This window comes from Gallinula chloropus (genome assembly GCF_964237585.1).
Source record: "Gallinula chloropus genome assembly, chromosome: 3".
Taxonomy (NCBI): domain Eukaryota; kingdom Metazoa; phylum Chordata; class Aves; order Gruiformes; family Rallidae; genus Gallinula; species Gallinula chloropus.
This window is the reverse complement of record NC_140087.1, coordinates 107761055-107784450: the sequence shown is the minus strand read 5'-3', so window position 1 is coordinate 107784450 and position 23396 is coordinate 107761055. Positions and strand designations below refer to the sequence as shown.

The 23396-nt window shown below is 36.3% G+C and overlaps 1 protein-coding gene across 1 annotated transcript in view; it reads left to right on the top strand.

The window, feature by feature from the left end:
• The window catches only part of ROCK2 (Rho associated coiled-coil containing protein kinase 2), a gene marked incomplete at its 5' end in the record, with an annotated part of 95684 nt that overhangs the window by 65575 nt on the left and 6713 nt on the right, over positions 1-23396 (top strand). The window contains 25 exon segments of the mRNA XM_084262056.1: positions 2170-2308; positions 4006-4097; positions 4885-5044; positions 5646-5725; positions 5728-5729; positions 7503-7582; positions 7897-7945; positions 8682-8817; positions 8945-9036; positions 9287-9533; positions 9801-9907; positions 10564-10723; positions 11789-11949; positions 12363-12547; positions 13951-14020; positions 15325-15428; positions 15565-15751; positions 16089-16182; positions 16300-16394; positions 17054-17233; positions 17481-17649; positions 20735-20805; positions 21780-21868; positions 22594-22672; positions 22885-23146. Coding sequence (XP_084118182.1) covers positions 2170-2308; positions 4006-4097; positions 4885-5044; positions 5646-5725; positions 5728-5729; positions 7503-7582; positions 7897-7945; positions 8682-8817; positions 8945-9036; positions 9287-9533; positions 9801-9907; positions 10564-10723; positions 11789-11949; positions 12363-12547; positions 13951-14020; positions 15325-15428; positions 15565-15751; positions 16089-16182; positions 16300-16394; positions 17054-17233; positions 17481-17649; positions 20735-20805; positions 21780-21868; positions 22594-22672; positions 22885-23146 — 3090 coding nt within the window.

Here is a 23396-nt window from a genome sequence, read left to right as displayed (position 1 = left end):
TTCCAGTTTTAGCCATGCCAGAGCCCTATGTATGATTAACACTGTACCTTTTTGGCTGTAGTATCAACTTCTCTCTTTGCTTTACATGAAGTCTTCTTCCTGCTTGCCATTTTTCCCCCTCCTTCCCTCCACCCCCAGTCAGAGCCTCTTTCTTCCTCTGAAATGGATATGTGACTTTCTGTCTATTCAGTCTTCTTGAAATGTTAAAACCTGCTTCATCATGGTACTGGTATTTACAATTACAGGGCCTAGTTATACCCTGCAGTTTTTTTGTTTATTCGTCGTTCTCCATTCATCATATTCCAGTCTTAATGGGATTTCCTGTCTGACAGTGCAGCATCCTTTCCTTCAGTGACTTTATTTACAAACACAGCATTTGAGGCTCAGGTCAAGTTTATTGGACAAAGTATCTAGAAAAACATGCAGCTTCTCTTCGATACAGTATCGCTTTTCTGGTCCTTGTATGTGAACTAAGAGACTATTCAAGACAGATCTTCTACCTCCCACATACAATTTCTTAAGAGACAAGCACAGATATGATTTGAAATACTTGATACAGGCTTGACTTTGACCTTTGATGAACCCTTTATCCTGTTTACTATCTTACAGTATTTTGATTTAAGACGACTTCTTTTCCATCGTCAAGATGTAACATAAACCAATGTTTGCATTGTCATTTCCAGTTTTAAATAGCTATATCAGTTTCAAGATCCCATTAACAGATGTTTTTAAAAGTCGTTGTAGACTTTCACATTTGGTTTTCTCTTGATAACTTCTTACTTAGCTTCTTCATACCCCACACACTGGTAGAAAGTATCTGGTTTTGTTTGCATTTATGTATTAATTTCTGGCCATGGTCTTTTAAAACTTTATGCTTTGAAGAAACCACCGAAAGCGTTCTGACATTCTGGTTTTAATAGAGAGAGAGTAATAATGGAAAAGGTATTTTTTATTGGTCTAAAAGTAAAATATTGGTCAGAGAATCATAGAATCATAGAATGGTATGGGTTGGAAGGGTTCCCAAGGATCATAGAGTTCCAGCCTCCCTGCCACGAATCCTAACACTACTTTAGTCCAGTGACTTAGGCCACACCTCAAAACTACTTCTAAATCAAAACTGGTTTTGAGACTGAAGACAGCTGGGAAGAAGGTTTGGAACCAGGGAGGGAGGCAGCAGCAAATACCTGTGGATTCAGTTGATCACAGTGACTACACACACACACACACACACCCACATGAACTCAGCTTTTTTCTGTACCCAGGTTTGAAATTCTAGTGCCTTGCTGGAAGCGAGCAGTCAGGGTGCCCACTGTCCTGCCAGGTGATCCCTGCTGCGCGCAGCACACCAGGACAGGAGATGTGCCTAGCTCACATGATTGATTGTTCACCTTCTCTATCAAAGCTGTGGATTCGTTGTGATTCCTGACCCAAACTGAGTGTACATTCAGAATGTTGTTGGCTAACTTGAACATCGGTTACCTTTATTGATACCGATCCTTTTCAGTTGTCCCAGTTTTCCCTTTCTTAAGGATAGGTCTGCAAAAGATCCAGACTCGACTAAAAGCCAACGCTGCAAACATTGGTGTGAGGAGAGGCTATAATTTTAAGAACCACCTGCCCATGTTAATATGGGCACCCAAGCTCATACAATTTATCAGTCAACAAGAGTTATTAATATGGGTTTAACAGGGCAGTAACATGCTCTGAAATCTCCTGCTTAGAGCTGACTTGCCTTAGGCAGCTCCAGGGGTAGGCAGGGCAGACCTGCAAGCCTCTGAAGCAGTCTTTGTGCATTAGTAAGTCTTTAATGAGTTTCAGTCAGTTATACCAGTGGAAGCTGGGGATTTGTGTGGGGGTCAGTCATTGTGTAAATTAGAAAACACAGCCATAGTCTTCAGATAGAACAAAAGATGTAATTCACTGGGTAAAATTCGGAACTGATACTCAGGATGGAAAACAGTTCAGTTCTGTAACACAGGTGTTCTGGGGATGAAGTATTTTTAGTAGTATACATTATTTTGTACCCTGCATTTCAGTTTTTATTTTTGTTAATTAAAGGGCTATTTTAGGTAAAACAGCCTGTAGACTTTTCCTTACATCATTTTCAGATTTTGTCACTTAGACGTGACTCATAATCACAGTCAAGTTTTTTAAATATTTTTTTTTTAGGTGATACTCCTTTTTATGCAGACTCGTTAGTAGGAACATACAGTAAAATCATGGATCATAAGAACTCACTACATTTCCCAGATGATGTGGAAATCTCTAAGCATGCAAAGAACCTTATCTGTGCCTTTTTAACTGACAGGTAAGTGTATGTATTCTTCTGGTACTGTTTTTATTTCAGATGGTATTAGTACATGTACATTGTAAAAAAATTATTCCTTCCATTACTTCTCCTAATCTCTGTTCAAATCTTTTCTGCAAAATCTCCTGCTCTCTAGTTTTTCTTTTGGGGCGTTTTTTCCAGGTATTGTATTTTATTTCTATGAGCAGTTCTGACAGCCTCTTGTTAACACAGTTTGTGCCAGACAAATCCTTCCAATTACAACATATAAAACAGTAACAGACCTGTAAGGCTGAAAGTAATTTGTAAGCTCCGAAGCAGGGACCAAAATGTTGTGCCCAGCATCTAAGCAGGTATTACTTTAAAAAAAAAATTAAAAATAAGGCAAAAACTTTTACAAAAATAAACCTGTGTTTACTGAGTCTGTTTAAGCTTTTTGTAGAATGAACTTTTTTTCATTTGTTTTGTTGTATTAATTGACAGCCAACAAACCAGCAAGGACATTGTTTTGGCTAGAGATCCTCCTTTGTGGAACTGAGCCATTTATTGATATTAAGCTGTGTAAGCTTGTTCTTGATCTGAATACTTGGTTCCAGGAAACAGAAAACATCTTCAATTTCTCTGATTTAAAAGAAGCAGCTGTAGGCCCATAGTTAACTCTGGATTGATGCTGCTGCCTTATGCTTTGCTGTGGTCACCTGAAGTTGGCTACAGCAAAGCATCTAGCCTTTATAGAATAAAGAGATTAAGGGGGGGAAGAAAAAAAGCCTTACAATGTTTTTTGCATTCAAAGAGAAATTGTGTGCTCTGTTGAGCAAGTTTGTGGTTACTCAGGAAGGATGTGCTTTAGCAGCATTTTTCACCGTTAGTAGCTGAAGGTTAGAGAGCAAATATGAGTAGCGTTTCATAATGTAAATGCGGCGAGGTGTACTTCCACTACGTGTGTCTGTCTTCCTGTTTATATTTAATGCAGTGCTGGAGCAATTCATTTGAACCAGATGCCTGCCTTCTTTCCCTGTGCGTGATCACTGCTGAAGCACTTAAAGAGGAATAAGCACTGACCCTATGATTTATTAGCTCTTCTGCACACGTCCTTTTTATGTTCTATTCTTGTAGCTAGCTTTAAGAGAGACAAGTTCTGGTCAAACTAGAAGTTTCTTGTTGGACTTCAGATTTACTACACTGCAGATCTCAGGAAAAGATGTGTCAGGGTTAGTTATGGGGCAAAGGATGGAATTCTTAAAAGATCTGTTTCAGTCCAGCTTTGAATAGCTGTTCTGTGCAGTAAGTTAGACTTTCCTTCACTTGCGTCTAAAGGTCTGTCATGTGGTTTGGCAGGCACAGAACGTCTGCAGTTTTTTTCTCCCCTGAGGGTGTTGGGGTTTTGTTTGTGTTTTTAGGGTTTTTTCTTAATTTTTGCCTCAGTGCTTTCTTTCCTGCTTTACTCCCCACGTGGCAGATTCCAAGTTCTGGACATTTTAGCAGTCGCAAGGAGAGTGCATGCAAAGAAACAGAGTATGTTTTATATGAGAAACTACAGATCAGGGATCAGTGGGTTTGTTGGGGTTTTTTTCTATGACCATTGATGTGGTTAACACAGACAATCCTCACTGAAGGTTTATTTGCTGCTTATGAGCAAGTTGGAATTTAAATAATAAAAAAATAGTACTTTTTTTTTTTTTTCCCTAATGTGAATTTGGCTGAATTGCTGTGTTTAGGGATGTACGACTTGGGAGAAACGGAGTAGAAGAAATAAAGCATCACCCTTTCTTCAAGAGTGATCAGTGGAACTGGGACAACATTCGAGAGAGTAAGTAAATTAGCCTAAAAGTTCTATTTTCATTCAGTATTTGCAACAGTAGAAATGAAAAAATAAAACCACTTTAGGCTGTGTAAATTATGTATTTTCTGTCTACCAAGAATCTTGTTTAAACTTTCACTGTTTATCTTGTTTTTTATAAAAACTCATATCAGTAATGGTTAGTAAATAAGAATTTTTCCTACAGGAATTAAATGATCCTTATCTTCATTGTACTTTTAATGCATATTTGTGTTTTGAACAACATGACTGGGTGTTTCAGAATTGTAACTAAAAAGCTTGCACCTTGGGTTCTGTTTCTTTGTGGCTTTTGTTGTTTTGGTTTGGGCTTTTCTTGTGGTTTTCTTAACCTTGTGTAGTAAGGACAGTAGATTGCCAGTGGTCTTGTGGGGTTCACTGCTTTTCATTTAAGGCATCCTGTGCTTTATAGCTTTAGGCAAAGGTACAGAGTGTGTCAGTTCAGATCATGAGCATGTTTGTAACTTCTGAAGTTACGTATTTGCTAAAGTTTCCTTAAATGACGATTGTATTTAGAGTTCTATTCTTAAATGTGATTACCTTAGCAAAAAATATTTTACTTATTAGATATTCTATACATTAGACAACTAATGTAAAAGTAGATAGGAAAAAAATGTTCACAGTACTATTTACAGCTGTGCTGTATGGGACATATTTAACTAGCAGGACACCTTATAGGCTTTCTAACATTATAGAGATACCGGTATATAGCAAGTGGCTGAGTCTTGGAATGAAGTTGATCTTTTCTCCCCTTCTGTAGCTGCTGCTCCTGTTGTTCCTGAGCTTAGCAGTGATATAGACAGCAGCAATTTTGATGACATTGAGGACGACAAGGGAGACGTGGAAACCTTTCCGATCCCAAAAGCCTTCGTGGGAAACCAGCTGCCTTTTATAGGATTTACTTACTATAGAGACAATTTGTATGTGATAATTTAATATGCACCTTTAGAAATACACCTGCAGATTTTTCTTGTATGCTATCTCATACCACTCTAGTTATATAATAATTGTGAATAAATATTCACTGCATTATATTCATTTATGTCCAATTGTGAAGATACTAAATTCAGACTTAAGTAGAATACATGATTTGCTGCTATCCTGGTGGTTTTGATAACTGATTAAACACAGTACTTTTTATGAACAAAAAGACATAGTGTTAAAAAAAAGTGCTGGTATATTTGTAATTTTGTTGTAGAATGGCTATAATGGCACTTTATTAGTAGCTTTGGGAAAAAAGCTTACACAAGATAATAGCTTGTTAGGACTCAACTTGAATAGTTAAGAAATAATTCTATTAATTTAAAAATTACAAGCTGCTATGGATTTGAAAACATATCTTAGACATGAGAAAAGTTTCAAATCAGAAAGATGCACTCATACTGAAATAAAAGAGGCTGGGAATAGTGCAGGACAAATTAAGACTTCATACAATTCATTAAAATTAGTTGATTGGCAAGGTTGCTAGAGTTGTTGAAAGCTTGAATAAGAGCTGGAGGGATTTGGTTTTGTTTTTGACAGGTTGCTAAGTGACTCCTCTCAGTCTTGCAGAGAAAATGAATCCGTGCAATCTAGTAAAAATGAGGTTAGTGCCTTTTTTCATGAGTATTAATAGTATGATTAACTAATATCCTTAAGTCTGTTAAGAAATGACAAAGTCTAAAATAAGTTTTCAAGGAGTTTTGTGGGGGGGTTTGTCTTTTAATAATCCTCAATAAAAATGATATTTTCTATTTACAGGAGAGCAAGGAGGTAAGTATTTTATTTGAATTATGAAAGGAATAAAAGAATTCCTACATAATTTTGTGAATGTGAAGTATCTTAAATGTTTATTCACCAAATTGTAAATAGTAATCCAGTTGTATTTTGAAACAGCTGTACTCAAGGGTTCATGTATTATAGCATAAACATGAACAAATACAGATTTTTCTCAAATTCTTTTGGCATCTAGAATTTAGAAAACAAATGTGTAAGACTTTCTGCCACGAGCAGCATCACTTTTGGGAAGGTTGTGAATTTTGCCTTCACACTTGTCTGAGTGATTCAAAACGGATTTATTCAGAGTTTGGAAAAATAAATTGTCACCTACAGTGATAAAGGAATGTTTAAATCATGCTCTTAGGTCTAAGTGAGTGTATGGAGCATGTTTATCCAGCTTTGAAGATGGAAAATTGAATTTAAATTTGCAGATGACAGGAGAATGCTATGGAATTTTCATGTGCTTACTTCATTATATTACTTAAACATTTGTATTATTCAAGTGTAGATAGTATATTGTTAATAGTTCTTAAAACTTACAGCTCTTTTTCAAAGTTTGAAAATTAAATAAAGAAAATGCATTCTGTATTGAGCATCATAAATTGAAATGCAAATGTTTGTTCCTTCCTGTCATTGCTGAATAAATGAATAGGTTTAGATATTGCTGAATAGATTAATAGTTTTAGAGGTTCTCTTTTTAAAAGAAATGTCACAGCTGTCTCAAATACATGGTGTCACATTGGTGATACTTGCTTTATATTGTGATAGTAAACGTAACTGGTAAAATTGTGCATTTCACTTCTGACAACTTTTTAAATGTATTTTCTCAAGCAATGACTCTCTGGTTTGATGGTCTTTTAAATGTCCCTGTTCTGGGAATCCTCTAACTGTAATAATCATAAAGTCTTCTAGATAACCACATTTATACATTCTATGTTTGTGGGGTAGATAGAGGAGAGGGAACAGGAGATTAATGCATTTGTATGCCCTAAGACATGAGATGATAACATAATTTGTTATTCATTATTGATTTCAGGAATAATTGGGTATTTTGACTCACAGTTTCTTTTTAATATTTTAGTAAGAAAAACAAAGCATTTCCAAACCTGAAAAGTCCTTGATAGCCTTTGTATGTGTAAGACTAAGAAGCTCTTCTTTATGTGAGGTCATTGAGCATGCTTAGTGGTATTCCTTGAATGTTGTCCAATTTGGTCATGTGCCTCCCTTTTAATTTTTTAATTTTATTTAGAAAAGACTATCCCCAAAATTCTGCTGCAGTGGAAAGTCTCTGACTACAGCCAAAGTGTACAGCAAAGAGCTAGGAACAATATTCTTTGCCCACAGAAAATTTATGCCTCACAGCCTGTCGCACATAGTTCTGAGGTGGTTGGATTTAATGTAGCATGCAGCAAATGTTGTTGCTAAGGATCTGTATCTTTAAAATCATCAGGATTAATAATACCTTGTAAAGATGTAACCTGCTGATGGTTTTAAAATAATACAGTGGAAGACTGAAGTAATGTTGCTCGCTTTCCCTTTTTTGCTATGTAATTGCATTACTCTTGGTTGATGTGATAGCACTTTTATATGCGGGCCATGCTTTTTTGACATTTTATACAGTTTCAGAAAAAGCTAAGCAAGCTAGAAGAACAGCTCAGTAACGAATTACAAGCCAAAGATGAACTAGAACAGAAGTACAGGTGAGACTGTTTTGGCATGTTCAGCATGTTTATTAAAAAGTATTATTACACCTTTTGGTTTCGAATGCCTGAAAGCATTTTAATCCACATTGGGATTAAAACCTGCAAGCAGAGCTGACTGTAAATTGCTGATTTAATTCCTGCAACTCCTGTGGCTACTGTTTTATTTCCTTTTCATTAAGAATCTCTATATTGTTTGAGTGATTTCCCCAGTACTTGAAGGTTCATGTGACTGCTGAAAATAGCGTACCTTACTTAAAATTAATGGGACACAGCTCAACATTCTAATAAGAATCTTTTTCAAATTTCTTCAGGTCTACTAATACTCGTTTAGAGAAGATAGTGAAAGAGTTAGATGAAGAGGTAAGTCCATAGTTATTTCTTACTGGAATCATAACTTTAATATTAGTGTGTGGCTTTTTTCCTTAGGAAACAGCAAATTACTGTTGAGTAGCTGTGGATTTACAGCAAGTAATACCAGTCAATTTATTTTTTTTATACCTACAAGAATTAAATTGTCCCTGCTAAAATATTTACATTATGATTTCTGTACCAGAGCTACACATTTGTATCTGGAATTTGCTTTTTCTTACGTTTTAAATTTGGAGGACAGTGTGATATAAATATTTGATAGGTGATTCTAAACGTTGAAGTTGTGAGAGTAGTGCTGCTAGAAGAGGCCTGTCTTTGTGTTGTTCAAACAGCCAAAGGACCCTATACCTTGCTCAGCTTGGCACCTTAGTGCTACTACAAGTCTGTCATATCTTTGGTGGATGTGTGCAACTTAATGTATTGCTCATCCAGGTGCGTGTCAAGCCCTTATATTACTTGTTTGTATCTCTACTTCCCAAGTCACTGCTAGGCAGTTCTATCAAATTTGTCAAATTCAAAGAAGCAAACAGCCTTTAAATTGTAAAAGCTCCTGGCCATGGTTGTCCTGGGCTGGATTCAACCAGGCGTTGCGATACGCAGTGTTTGGGGCGGGCAAGCAGACTGTGTCTTTCTCCATTACAAACTAAAATGAGCCCGAGTGGTATTGTCATTGAAGGAATATCATTATTCTGTATGTAATTCGTGGTTCTTTTTAAAATATATCCAGATAACTTCAAGGAAGAATGTAGAATCTGCAGTCAGACAGTTAGAAAGAGAGAAGGCTCTTCTTCAGCATAAGAATACAGAATACCAGAGAAAAGCAGAACATGAAGCAGACAAGAAACGCAATTTGGAAAATGAGGGTATGTTGAACTGTGCTTGAAGGGTTCTGGTTTTGAGGGGGCTTTTTAAAAGGTAAAACAAATTAATTATAGTTCAAAAATTTTTTTTCATGGTGGTAATTAACAATGTTGATTTCTTTTGTTACAGTTAACAGTTTGAAAGACCAGCTTGAAGATTTAAAAAAGAGGAACCAGAACTCTCAAATATCCAATGAGAAAATCAATCAGCTACAAAGACAGGCATGACAACTTTATATATGTATATTTGAAAAAAAAATAGTTGTTTGAACTACAGATTTTACTGGTAATGGGGGAGTTGAAATGTGGAACAGTTTCAAAAGCTGTTCTTTCTTGTCATGTTTTGGTTTTTCAAAAGCAATCTTAAAATTAAAAGGAATGTATTTTAATCTACAAAATCAAGTGTTCTGTGACAGAAATGATAGCTGTTATATCAGAATTGTTGATGAAGTGTGTTTCTGTCAATCCTTAGTTGGATGAAGCCAATTCTTTGCTGCGATCAGAGTCTGATACTGCAGCCAGGTTAAGGAAGAATCAGACAGAAAGCACAAAGCAAATCCAGCAGCTGGAAGCTAATAATCGCGAACTGCAAGATAAGAACTGCCTGCTAGAGAATGCGAAGCTCAAACTGGAGAAGGACTTCCTCAATCTTCAGTCAGCTCTAGAATCAGAAAGGAGAGATCGAAGTCATGGATCAGAGATTATCAGTGATTTACAAGGTATTCCCATGAGAGTTATGAAGTGAAGCTTGCTTCTCATTTCAGAAATAAAAATAGGTTTTAATGGTGTTATTTGAATTGATGGTAGTTTTAAATTGTGGCTAAGGAAGAATATAACATTTTATGAGTGTTATCACTAACTTCTAAAATCACCCCAAAGGCAGATGTTCTTAATTGTCAGAATTAGAAGACATGACATTTGAAGAATTTTTCTTCTAAGTACATAAAGTAGATTGTTTTTTCACACACTGTTTTGGTCATTTTTAGGTCGAATATCTAGCCTGGAAGAAGAAGTAAAAAATGGAAAGAGTGCGTTAGCTAAACTGGAAATGGAGAAGAGGCAATTGCAGGAAAAACTTACAGATTTGGAAAAGGTAACAAAGGCACCTCTAAGTGAACGTTTGCCTTACAGTCTTACAGAATTTTCATATTTGCACATTTATTACTTGAGACATGGAGACAAAGTCTATGCAATAAATAAGCCTTGTCTTCAGTGTTAATTCTTTTTCTTTGATTTTTTGCTTATTGCTTTTTCAATGTGAGAAGTGAGGGGAAAATGACAGCATTTCCCTTAAGATCATAATACCTTATACTTCTGTAGTACCTGTCCTCCAGTGTGTAACTTAACAATGCAGAAGTAACATTTAATCTGATTTGTTTTAAAACTCAATATTGGCAAAAATAAAGCTACTACTAACATTTTTTCCAAGGAATTTGTCGTTGAAGCAAAAGTATTGAAAAAAATTCTTCTGTAAACTTAATCTTTGAGCTGCTCTTATTACAGAATGTTGGTGGTTGAAGCAATGTTTTTCTAACTGTGTGTACCTGGGGATGTCAGTGTGCATTTTTGGAGCACTTTGCCATCCAAAGAAAAACATTTGTAGAAACAACTTCTCAGCTCCTTAGAGTCTGAGCTTTCTCTTCTATTCTTAGCATACTTCCAAGCAGCATGTTACTGTTGTCTGAAAGTTTGTCTTTAACCTGATTTCTTTAATGTTTTATTTCAATGCATTTTTCTTTTCTTTAACAGGAAAAGAGCAACATGGAAATAGATATGACATATAAATTCAAAGTGATGCAGCAAAACCTTGAACAAGAAGAAGCTGAACATAAAGCCACAAAAGCACGATTAGCAGACAAAAATAAGATATATGAATCTATAGAGGAAGCAAAATCTGAAGCCATGAAAGGTATGTTTTTAACATCACAATTGAACTTTCAGGTGTAAATAGGTAATATATACTTATAATGTAAGTGGAAACCTAAGTATGGCTTTTTTCCTTGATTCACCTGTTGCTTTTAAATGTAATTTCTGTAATAAAAATCAGTCATAGTGCCTTGGTTGTTGCTTTCCTGGGTTAAAGGCAAATTGATTTAGTCTTGGAGTAAAACAGGTTTTCTGTTACACACGCTGTCAATTCCTTTTCTGTGCTACTGTTTTCTGAATTAATTTCCCTAAAATTCATATTGCTAAAACTGCTTGAAAAACTTTTTTTAAGAGCTTTTTTGTGTTCTCACTCAGTGTACTCTTACCTTTTTGTGTATTCCTAGATAAAATATGTCAGCAACTTAACACTTTGAGTATGTTGGCCAGATGGAGTTAGCAATAGCAAAGCCTTCACTAGGCTCCCATAGTCACCATGCATATTCTGTTGCATCTCATGACAATTGAAACGTCTTGGAGGGAGGGATAATTACTAATCAACTCCAGAAGATGGCTCTTACTTTTGAATTAAATGACTTATCTTTATTGCACCTACTTAAAGAGCAGATCCTGTCCATCCAATTTCAGAGCACTCTAAAAATTTTGAGCACACAGATGCTCAAAAGCAGGACAAATGAGTCACTAATAATGGCTGAATCACTTGGCATGTCAGGTTCCTAAACACCTTCACCTTTCTAAATGATGTCAAATGATCATAGTCAAAGCATCACTTCAGTAGATTTAGATGAAGCACTTGTAATAATTCCCTCCCCCCTTTATTCATCTCAATCCATGTCAGATGTGTTGCAGATAAACTGGAAATTATCTTGAAACTCAGAAGCAGGAAATAGCTGTCAGTCAGGATCCTCTGTGCATCCTCTGTGTGTGAATTTACAGTGAAAATTTTAATGAATCACTTTTCAGCAGTCCTTCTCTTCAGTGTTAAAATGATAAAAATGTTGCTTATTGTTAATGTGGGACTACCTTTTCCTCCCCTCTCCAAAGCCCCCTGGTTTACCCTGACTGACATCTTAAATCTCTTGCTTCACAGAAATGGAGAAGAAACTTCTGGAAGAGAGAGCTTTAAAGCAAAAAGTAGAAAATCGGTTGTTGGAAGCTGAAAAGCAGCGCTCCATGTTGGACTGTGACCTCAAACAATCACAACAGAAAATCAATGAACTCCTTAGGCAGAAGGATATACTAAATGAAGATGTAAGCAATACTGACAAAAGGAGTCTTGAGTGGAACCTTGTTTTCAATGGCCTAATATTTTTTCCATATTTTAGCTGTTTTAGGAATGTTTGTGAATGAAAAGAGTAACTTTTTCTTTCTCTGTATTTGAAGCTTTAAAAAGTCTACTTTAGAGAGTGTGGTTTCATTTTTCTGGAATATTTCAGTGGTTTTGATCTTAAAAAGTTTCTCTTCTGCAATGTAAAATGCTGTGAGATTGACATGGAAAAAACTGGTTTATTGTGTGCTCATGCCTTTATTCAGGAAACAGCTTTGACTTATCAAAAGGTGTGAGCATGTTGTACAAATGTAGAGGAAGTCAATGAGAGACACTGTTTAAATGTTGCTTTCCTGTGTAGGTCTGTATAATTCACATGATTTTCTTTATTTTTCAGGTAAAAAACCTGACATTAAAAATAGAGCAAGAAACACAAAAGCGCTGTCTCACTCAAAATGACCTCAAGATGCAAACGCAGCAGGTCAACACCTTGAAAATGTCAGAGAAGCAGTTGAAACAGGAGAATAACCATCTTCAGGAAATCAAATTAAGTCTGGAAAAACAAAATAACGAACTCCGCAAGTACGCCAAGTTGCTCTTTCTTTTAGCAGTGCTACTACCTGGAATTGGTTTTGGACAAAAGCTGAGAGCAAATTTAATTTTAGAAACTTGCTGCACAGAATGTGCTGTTCTACAGTGCAGAACTTAACTGTTGTTTAAAATAATTTATCGGGACTCTAGTTGAGATTTGTCCTAGTGATTCAGCAGTACATAGATTTGTAGTAACAGATGTTTGTTATCCTGAAAATCTTAAAAAACACAGCTTAATCATGAGTGTGAGGAATTCAGAAAAACATATTTCATAGAAAGTCTAGGTACTTGGGTTGTTTTTTTTTTTAGGGGGGGAGGGGATGGGTTGTGGGGGTGGAGTTCAATTATATAGGACTTCAATGAAGAGGAAAGTTGCTGGCATTATTAGTCCAGGACAGCATATTAGAGTTGGAAACTAGAATCATGGAATCATTAAGGTTGGAAAAGACCTCCAAGGTCATCTAGTCCAACCATTCCCCTACCACATATACTACTTACTGAACCATGTCCCTAAGTACCCCATCCAAGTTCTGCTTAAAACACCAGGAAGAACGGTGTGTTAATATTAACTAATATTAATACAGAGCAGTGAAGCATAACCATTGGAAATACCTAGTACTGAAGTTGTTTAAACACATGTGTTGGACCTTCAAATAAGGGTTGTGTTAAATCCCAGCAGTTCTTCAAGGTCTTACAAGTAATCTTTGCACCTCAGAATAAATAAACCAATACATAATTCTTAAACAGGAAGAACATTCTTGTGAATGAAAAGTCAGCTTTAGTGCATGTGGCGGATGAATGCCATTCATTCCCCTTTTATGACTTCTGGTGCTTTATCTCCTTGGGCTTTATCTTTTCTATCAGCAAGATGCGGTTACGTAGAGAGTGGTTACATGTGACGGTCTCTGTAATGTGAAACACTGGCAGACATCTCCCTGCTGCGTTACTGTTCTTTGTATTGGGACTGACTAATTGACTTTCTGAGTTGTTTTAATAACAGATGAATTCAATAAATGATGCATGTCAAAGAATACAGACATGTTTTCACAGACTGAGCTCTAGTAAATGGGAGAGCCAAAGCAACCTGTCAGATCAGTGATGTTTTACATGGAAAGATGATTCTGTCAGTGTCTGTTTGCTTTTTCAGCAACTTTTACTGGTTAGACTGTGTGATGCTGTTGTAGTTAGTGTGTTAACAGTATTAAACTGATTATTAAGGCAGTGTTCTCAGCCATGCAAGTGTGAAGAAAGCTGGTACCCACAAGGAAGTCTCAGGTTTAATTGCCAGCCATACTTCGGTCAGGACATGACTGAAGAGTCTGAAAGCTCTCTTTTCTATTTACTAGCTTGGAATATCTTTGTATTCTCTTTTAAAGTATGTTTCTCCTTTCTAGGGAACGTCAAGATGCAGATGGACAAATGAAAGAGCTTCAGGACCAACTTGAAGCTGAACAGTATTTCTCAGTATGTTTTTTGCTTCCTTATTTTTATACTAATCTGTTTACCAAGTATGGTGTTAGCTGTTGTTCTTCCTCCTCAGCCATGACGTGTTTCACATCTCTAAACTAAAGCTAATTCTTTTGCTTCTGCCTGTCTTCAGTCTTGTCTGCAGCCTTGTCATAACTCTTTGTTCTTGATCACTGAGCAGCGTGAAAGAGCTCATGTTAAGAAATGTCTCAGCCTTAGAAGGGAGTCCCAAGCAGAGTTCAGAGGACTGGAGGAGTCAAGCAGCTTGTTTTTCCGCAGTGTGACTAATTTTCTGCATGTTTCAAGCCTTTTGAATTCATCATCTCTTCCATGCCACATGGAAGAGAAGAGCTTTATTCTCAGAATCATGTGGTGTGACAAAACATGTGCATTTAAGGCTTGGAAGGAAATTTTTGCATTGCAGTTAAACTTGGCAGAGATCTGTTGGGAGTTCTTGCTTTAAGGTACAGCAGAAAGAATAGGTACTGGACTGGGAAATCATCACTAGTGTGTGGAGGTTAGTGCATGTTAACAACACACAGCCAGCTGCATGGTAGGTAGAAGCTAAAAGACTTGCTTCAGAATTAAATAAAACTTAAGATTTACTGTGGTCATTAGGTCAGTGAGGAGAAGGACTGTCTGAAGTTTTAGTATATCAAAAAGTTGCACGGATAAAAGGAGAGAAAGGGAGAGTTGAGGTCAGTTGCTGCTGTGGGTGGGCCTGAGAGACAGGCAGTCTTGAACTCCCTGCAGTAGATCCACTTGCAGCTGTCTGTCACTTCAGCTGTATTCAGTCATTTGACTGTACAGAGCAACGTAAGTTTTCTTTCATTTCCTTAAGAGCTCAATTACTGTACTGATTTCACAAATAAAAGATTTGAATTTCAAATGCTTTCTAATCTTATACTTTTTGCTTTTTAGCTGCCATGTTGGTTTCATGGATTGTATGGTTAAAGTCTAAATTCTACCCACCTCCCCCTGACAGAAAGAGTTAAAAAATTAGAGAAAAATAATTATTTTCTTCACTTCTGATTTTTCTAATGTACTAATAGGGATTTTCACACTGAGTCACTTTACAGTGTGTTTACAAACATATAAAATGTATATCATAAACTCACAAATAAACAAGTTAAAAAGAACTGCAAAATAAGTATTTAATTAAAACATACTTGTGAATGATAATGACATTTAGTTAAATTTAATTAAAGAATTGCATACAACGTCACCTTGTATCACTTTTTGTGTACCTTCAAGCTAGAATACGCAAGTCAAGCTATTTTCTTTCCACCTTTCAATTCTAGACTCTGTATAAGACACAGGTTCGGGAACTGAAAGAAGAGTGTGAGGAAAAGACCAAACTTTGTAAAGAAATGCAGCAAAAGATTCAAGAGTTACAGGACGAGAGGTGGGTTTTACTAGTTGTACCACTAATACATAAAAGATTAGGGTGGTTTTTTATTGGTTTCTTCTTTAATTTTCTTCCCCCTCCTCCCTGCCACCTGTTGTTTTTAAGTTAGTAACATATTATCAATAATTTGCAGAGATTCATTGGCTGCTCAGCTGGAGATTACATTGACAAAAGCAGATTCAGAACAACTTGCACGTTCCATTGCTGAGGAACAGTACTCTGATTTGGAAAAAGAGAAGATCATGAAAGAGCTGGAGATTAAAGAGATGATGGCTAGGCATAAACAGGAGCTCACTGAGAAGGATGCCACCATAGCCTCTGTGAGTAATATGAACTGTAATTCTGGTAGAGGTTTATATGGGCTCGAGTTTTATTTGTTGTTTTGAGCTATCCACTGTTATTTATCGTGCTTAGAGGTAAGTGATATACAAGTATATCTGACATTTTAAAGATACCTTATTTTCTGTAAAGGAAACAATAATTAAGAAGTCTCTAATGTTTCTGCCGTGCGTCTCTCAAATAATTTTCTTTGGTGTCTGAGCCACTCTCACCCTGGTCCTTTTGCCCTGATGTCATCCTGAAGCATTTCCTTCTGTCCTCTACAGCTTTCCTACGGCAAATCTGTTTTGTTACATTTGTGTATTCTTTGTTTTGCAGTTGGAAGAAGCAAATAGGACACTAACCAGTGATGTGGCTAATCTTGCTAATGAGAAAGAAGAACTGAACAATAAACTGAAAGAAGTACAAGAACGTATGTATTCCCTGAACTGAATTAATTCAGTTTGAAAACAGTTTTGTTCTTTAATAATACTGTTTTCTTTTGTAAGGGGCTCTCACAGATTTATTTTTTTTTATTACCTTGCTACAGAAGTCACAAAGTTAAAAGAAGAAGAAGCAAATATAGGAAATATTAAAGCACAATTTGAGAAACAGTTGTTGAATGAAAGAACATTGAAAACCCAGGTAAGCAAATGTATCTAAATGAATGAAGTGAGAGTGTTCATTAATCAATTTTAATATAAAACTTCCCTATCTATATGTACCATTAATGCTTTTGTCTTTTTTACCCCTGAAACAAAATATGGTGGCTTTGGGTTTTTTTTGCTTCTATTTAAGTATACTTTCAGTTCAGTGAAACTGCATCCTCATCATTTAGCATAGAGGAACTCCTAATCCAGATGCAGTGCACCAGCAACAATTCTCATTTCAGTCGGATGAATTCATATTTTACTTTTTTCCACCTGATTTATATTACTCTCTAAGTTCCATAGAGAACAGTATGTTTCTGATTTTAATCTGGATTGAGTTTTTTAGTACAAGAGGCATTTTAATTTAAAAATCTATTTCTGGGGCTAGCTAATGAAAACAGAAGGGAATATTTAAATGAGTAGAAGTGTTCACAGCTGATGCCTGCTTAAAGTGAGAACAGCATCATTATCTTATTTTCCGTTTTGAGTAATACATTGAAATAAAGCAACTGTATAGTACTGGATTGCAGAGATCTTAGTTTACAATTGGATGAAAAGTGGTTGTGGATAGGAGAGAAGCCTTTATTTCTTCACGATGTAACTCTGTGTATTTATTGCTGTGCTTTTTGTTATTTTTTTCTTTCTCATGGGAAGGCTGTGAATAAACTGGCTGAGATCATGAATCGGAAGGGTCCAGTCAAACGTGGAGCTGACACTGATGTACGGCGGAAGGAAAAGGAAAATAGGAAACTGCATATGGAGCTGAAGTCTGAACGAGAAAAGTTAACCCAGATGATGATCAAGTATCAGAAGGAAATCAATGAAATGCAGGCAGTAAGATCCTTTTGCAAATATAAACATTGATAGAGTTTTCTGAACTTCTCATTGAATCAATAGAGGCATTAAGGTAGTGTATGCACTCCCTGTTCCTGAATTCCCTGTGACCAGAAGACAGACCCAGTATATAATATATTGAGATTTGCTGCAACGTTTGCAAAATTTTCTACTTAGGCTTTCTCTGAGTAGATGTATTTCTATTGAGTGTTGTGTTAATAGGCCATCTTGTAATTCATCCTTACAGCAAATAGCAGAAGAGAGTCAGATACGGATTGAACTCCAGATGACTCTGGACAGCAAAGACAGTGACATTGAACAGCTTCGTTCACAGCTGCAGTCACTGCACATCGGTCTAGACAACAGTAGCATAGGCAGTGGGCCTGGAGATGCTGAGGCAGATGATGGATTCCCTGGTATGTTAATTTTATTAACATTTCTACATTAATTGGGTTTTTATCAGTATTTTACCATAGAAGCTGAAATACTAAATGAATGCTCTGACGATTCTGTGGCTTTTCACTTTGATATGTTTCTATCATCTTATCAATGCTTTGATAGTGATCACTATCCACCTACTAATAACTGAATCTGTCTGTAATCTTACTTCATCTTACATTTATTTAAAGACCTTTTAAAAATTCTATTGTACCTCATTAAAACTAAATATTTTTTCCCCACATTATTTTGGTGGTTACTTTGCAATTACCTTGTTATGTGATGAAATGTAAAACTAATACTCTGTTCTATTTAGGTTCTATTTTGACTTCTTTCTACTTTTTTTCCTCCTTTATGCTTTATGTTTAGTCCATATCACTCAATCCCACACTATGGAATCCATGTCTTTTACCTACCAGCACTCTTCCACCTCTGTCAGTATTGCCACTAAGCCTTCCAGTTCTCGCATGCTTCTCGATTCTGATTCTGACTCAGAAGAAGAACCTTTGTCTTGTTCCCACAGCCCTACAGAAGTTGATAGCACAGGTGACATCCCTGAGAACTGTTTGGTTTTGTTCTTGCCATGTTCTTTTTCTCCCTTTCAAAACTAACGCTATTAATGCACTATTAAATAAAGCAGAAAAACAAATCTGGCAGTAAACCCACTGCAGTGGCAGTAAGGATTACCCTCAAAGACCTGAAAAAAGTTTGCATGAACCAATAACTGGCTTCTTTTCTCTAAATGTTTATGGATACTCGCTGCTATTTATAAACTCACCATTTTATTAAAGCATTGGATACATGAGCCTTACAGACTTGCTTTCAAGGCAGCCTCTATCCGGTATCTGCAGCTGTCTCTATGACCCAAATATACTGGATACCTAAAAGTCAAATCCTAATGTTTAGGTGAAGTGTGGAGACATCTAGCTCCTCATCATCGAAATTCTACATTATTTACTTGTAGAAATTCAGTCTTTTGAGTATTACGTTGTGTTTTGCCTTAAATTGAATCTTGTATTTGTTTGTTGTATGGTGAGGCAAGCAAAATCTATGAATTTTTCCAAGTACATAAAGCATATAATGAAATTATATGGCTCTCATAAAACAAACTTTTGTTTTACTAATTCTTTATTCATTTTATATGATTACACATAGACTGTGTAGAACAAAACTTCTTTTTAGTGTTAATGTCAGAGGTGGATTTTTTAATTATCTTCAAATTTCTGTAATTTACTTGAATGAGTAAATTCATCTTAAAACGTGAATACCTTTCCACCAAAGGCAAGACTTGTTTTTGGAGCTCAACATTATTTCATCAAACTAGAGTAAAGAATAGTGCATTTCATCTTTTGTCCTTGTTCTCTGTTTTCCCTGTGAGGCTTCTAATGAAAGAATCATTAAGTGCAGATGTAATTCTCTCCTTGGTAGCAGCTGTTGTGCTATCTGCATGATTTTATTTTGTTCTAAAATAAAAATCATAAACAAGCCAGGACTTTTTGCAGGCATGATTACAACAGATTTTTTGAGGTATGGTGGTTGTGTTTTGTTGGTTTTTTCCCTCCTAGTGCTCAAAAGCATGTACTGTGAAAATTTTGGAATATTCTGTTCTTTCTCTGATCTGTTAGTATAGAATGGACACCAGAATTTAGGAAGTGCAGTCAGAAACTCTTGGTTTTGTCCAATTTCATGCAACAGTGTTAGAGATTGCAGAGGAAAAATAGGAAGAATATGAATGTGTATTTTTTTAACACCATTTACAAACTACACTTGCTTCCTGGATGTGAGAAAGGAATTTTTGCATCAGTTATTAACCTCTGTATCAGGTGTAATTGAAAGCAACAATTTAAAGTGGCAGGTATAAGGGAAAAGATACATTATAGGATGACTAGACGTGTTTGGTATGTACATTAGAATGTGTCATCAACAGCAGTGCTTGTAGAGCAGTAAATTTTGGGCAGTGTATATCTGAGTAAATAACCTTGCTTCACATCTCTAGATCAAAATGAAAACTCTGTTACTATCAACAACTATTTATTATGCTGTGTTAAACGTGAGCAGGAACCTGCAAACGCCCTCTGATGAGAAAGAAAATAGCTTTTGCAATTTTGGAGCATGTTTGGGCTCCTTTCGTGGTTTCATCTTTGTTAATACCTCAGGTTTCAGTATTTTTGTTGTGGAGGTTTCTCCCCAACACTAGCCCTTATCTGCTAGGGTGGGAAAATCGTTAGAAAAATATTATTGCAATTGAAAAGTTCCTCTTAATAAAACATGGGAAAGAAATGCTTGTATTAAGTGCAGCTATAAAAATAAGGTCACAGGCCATGTGATACTGTGTATTGCCAAGCACTGGGAAAAGTGTGATCCTGGTGAGCTTCTGGTTACTACTGAAATGCGTATGTCAACCAACAGCTGAGCAGTTAATGCTGTTGGTAAATCAGAGCTGCCTCTGTAATATAAAATACTGCAAGTGTGTGAAAGGGCAGTTGAATTTAGGCAAGGCCTAAGGATTAGCCAAAATTTACTTACTTTGGATTACAAAGACTAGGAGATATAGGCAGTATTAGGAAAAAATTTACAAAGCAGAAATTAAACTTGTGAAATGTTACCTGACATATGAAGGATCTGGGTTATTTGTGGCGGTAGTTTGCCTGGTTTTGTCTTGAACTGGACGTTGTGTGGTCAGTACTAATATCTTCAGGTACTGTTTGACAAGGTAAAGGTTGATAGATGTAAGCATTTTAAGTCTTGGAAAATTACTAAAGGGAATGTCCATGCTGTAATCGCAAGCTTGCTCTTCCCCTCCTTCCTTCTGCCTACTACTCTTTTGTGGTTGCATCGTTTTTATTGGCTGTATTCAGGAATACACAGTTTTATTTATTCCTGAACATGTACTGTGATGAACTTTGCAAGACCTTGTGGTTTTAAATAGTTCATGTTCTCATGTTTGCTCTGTTACTTTATTACTGATATTCGATAACAGGCTTAAAATGCACAGTAGTTCTAAAAATAATGCTGTGTGGATATTTATGGGTTTTAATATATAGCTTTTTTTTTTATTTTCAGAATCAAGATTGGAAGGCTGGCTATCACTGCCTGTTAGAAATAACACTAAAAAATTTGGATGGGTTAAAAAGGTAAGAAATCCAGATTTATCACCTTGTTTCACTTGTAGTCTGGATTTTTAACTTAGTGGAGGTTCTCAACACTTTAATTTTTCTTTGATACATGTTCTTTCGTTACTTAAATGTATAAAATACATTAGGTGGTATAGCTGTATCTGAGAGGAGCAGGTTAAGACAATTGTAATAGGTTAAGACACTTCTTTGTCCAGCCAGAGGTGAGAACAGACATTCCTGATCTTCAGATGTTTGTCGATTCAGCCATAAGCATTCAGCAGTATTACGTTGCTGGAATTCAGAACAGTCTGGAAGCAGATGCCCTTGACAAATTCTTTATTTAGGAGATAAAACTTAACACCTACTCATCTGCCTTGTGCAGCCTTCACTCATTCACTGCTTTTCAGTAACCTCTTTGATGGGTCTTTGCCCAAAGAGTAACATACACGTTTCATACCAGTACACTTAGTGCTCAGTCAAACTGTTCTGGAACTAGGAAGCCTTCTAGGTAACTAGGGTTTTATATGAAAATTGCTAGCAGTGCTGGTAGGTGGAACAAGGATCTTTGTGAGTATGGTCCCTCTTGGTTTCGAGCTGCACATGTAATATAGGCATCATGAGATGACAGTTGCTCTCACTGGAAGTCCAAGTGAAAATTAAATCAGTAAAATAGAAGTTAAAAGCTTTTTTGTTACTGTCTCTCACACTTGCATTTTTTATCTCTTCATAGATACGTAAAATATGTTTAAATATCAAATAAACTGATAACATAAATTGATGTATCAGGTGGTAAGATTTTTGTTTGCTGTGCACTGATTTTATTGGCAAGTCGTGGACTTGGCATACAGTACTATTTTTGTCCTTTTAGCTACCATTTAATAAAATTGTAAAAAATACTACTGTGACACCTGTGTTAATTGCTGGTAATATCTTTGACATGTCTGGTGAAATGGATTAAAATCTGGATTTTATACTTTTCTGCCTCCTAACAGTATGTAATTGTAAGCAGTAAGAAGATCCTCTTCTATGACAGTGAACAAGATAAAGAACAGTCTAATCCCTATATGGTTTTGGATATAGAGTAAGTATTACTGCGTCGGAGTCCTCCTCCTGATTTGCAGGTGAACTTTGTCAGAAGACTTTGCCAAGGGGCCTGTTGAGGTGCAGTCTGGGAGCATAGCATCAGATGGGGCATACCTCTGTAATATGAGCTGCCAGGCTGGGGCTTTAGGTGGCCGCTGGGATGGAGAATTGCGTTTGCTGTAAGCAGAGCTGCAGCGAGTGTGGGGCTCAGTTTGATCCAGGGACCTCTCTTGAGCTCTGGTGGCTGAACTGTTTCCACTACCTCGTGTACACATTGTAGCAAAATATGTTAAGAAAACTGTAGCAGAGATGCTGTAATTTTCAGTGTTTGTACATTTTCACTTACATTGTGTCCTTTACAGGTGGGTTGTATAGGTAACTATTTTATTCATAAATACAGAATGTGGGGGTTCAGAGGTTGGAATGTGGAGAATCGTGTTTAAAAGCTACACATGATGTTAGTTTTTCTGTGCTGTCTTGGTTTTTTTTTTTTCACAATTATAGCTGGATACTTGTGGCTTGTTTTTGTTTACAGTTTTTGGAACTTCATGTGCAGGATTGAAAGCCACAACTTTAGTCAAGCAATTAGAAATCTGTGTAGTGTCAGATCTTTAATGGCTCTAAGTCTTAATGTGCTATGTTGTAGCCTGACTTAATCTGTAAATTCAAATGTATTCTTTGGGCAATACTGATTTTTCTTCTTCTTGAAATAACTTCCTATAGCAAACTCTTCCATGTCCGACCAGTCACTCAGACTGATGTGTACAGAGCAGATTCCAAGGAAATTCCTAGGATATTCCAGGTATTCTGTAATAAATTTTTTTTTCTAGTATAAAAAAACATGGTATTTCACACGTTAAACCTATTTTTGTAACTTTCTTTAATGAGATATTCACTAAAAAGTTATTAAAAAATAGATTTCAGTTGTAATTCTTCAATCTTTCTACTTCTATAATTACTCTAAATTTACATTTGTCATCTAGGAGCACTGAGATTATTTTGCTTTGATTCTAGATTCTATACGCTAATGAAGGAGAAAGCAAAAAGGAACAGGAATTTCCTGTGGAGCCCATGGGAGAGAAGTCAAATTACATTTGTCACAAAGGACATGAGTTTATACCTACTCTTTATCACTTCCCAACCAATTGTGAAGCTTGTATGAAGCCACTGTGGCATATGTTTAAACCTCCTCCTGCTCTAGAATGTCGTCGTTGCCATATCAAATGTCACAAAGATCACATGGATAAAAAAGAAGAGATTATAGCACCTTGCAAAGGTAAATAGGGAGTATTTGAATATGCTTATAGTCACTGGAGTCACAGGGTGTTACAATATATCGGGGGATTCTAGTAATGGTCTGAGGCCAACTAAACATAAACAGATGGGTAGGTTTCTCCTCCACAGCCATAGGAACCTTTGGAAGAGTGTCTACTGAGGATCTGCCCACTGCTGTGAGCTAATGGCACGTGGCCAATACGCATAGGTACCTGTGTGGTGGTGTCAGCCTCGCGCAGTAGCTGTAAGGC